Source organism: Eimeria tenella, genomic scaffold (assembly GCF_000499545.2).
Source record: "Eimeria tenella Houghton genomic scaffold, Eth_scaff2448, whole genome shotgun sequence".
In the NCBI taxonomy this organism is placed as follows: domain Eukaryota; phylum Apicomplexa; class Conoidasida; order Eucoccidiorida; family Eimeriidae; genus Eimeria; species Eimeria tenella.
The window spans coordinates 1,545-2,105 of record NW_013542311.1 but is presented as its reverse complement, the minus strand read 5'-3'; the positions used below and the strand labels follow the sequence as shown (position 1 = coordinate 2,105).

General features: G+C 68.1%; 1 protein-coding gene across 1 annotated transcript in view; it reads left to right on the top strand.

The window, feature by feature from the left end:
• The window catches only part of ETH_00042280 (uncharacterized protein), a gene marked incomplete at both ends in the record, with an annotated part of 1,660 nt that overhangs the window by 612 nt on the left and 487 nt on the right, over positions 1-561 (top strand). The window contains 2 exons of the mRNA XM_013374995.1: positions 2-37; positions 70-552. Of these exons, the coding sequence (XP_013230449.1) occupies positions 2-37; positions 70-552 (519 nt within the window). The remainder of the gene's footprint in view (position 1; positions 38-69; positions 553-561) is intronic.

The following is a 561-nucleotide window of genomic DNA, read 5'->3' as shown; positions in this document are numbered from 1 at the left end:
AGCGGCCGGGGCAGCAGCAGCAGCGGGGGGGGGCGGGGTGGGGGGCGCGACGGCAGAGCCGCGCTGCAGCGGCGCACTGCTGCACCAGCAGCAGCAGGAACGGCAAGGAAATCGGTAGCGAGCAGCAGCAGCACACAGCAGCAGCAGCAGCAGCAGCAGCAGCAGCAGGAGGGTGTGGGGTGTGTTTTGCGCAGGCACCAGTGGCAGTGGGTGGTGCTGCTGCCGTTCATAGACAAGAAGCGGCTGCTGGCAGCAGCGCAGCAGCTGGAAGGCAATTTGCTGCCGGAGGAGCAGCAGCGGAACTCGCTCTCGGAAACTGAGGTGTACGTACACCTCACGCACCCACTAGCAGCAGCAATTCAGCAGCTGCTGCCGGCCCAGGGCCGCGGGCTGCGCCCGGGGGAAGAGCCGGACTGGGCAGCAGCAGCAGCAGCAAGAAGAGTTCCCCGCGGGGTGTGGGGCCCCGGCGTGCTGCTGCCAACTAGCTGCAGCAGCGGCCTCGCCGGCCGCCTCTTTTACTCCGAAGCAGCAGCAGCAGCAGCTCCCGGCAAGGTCCTCTAC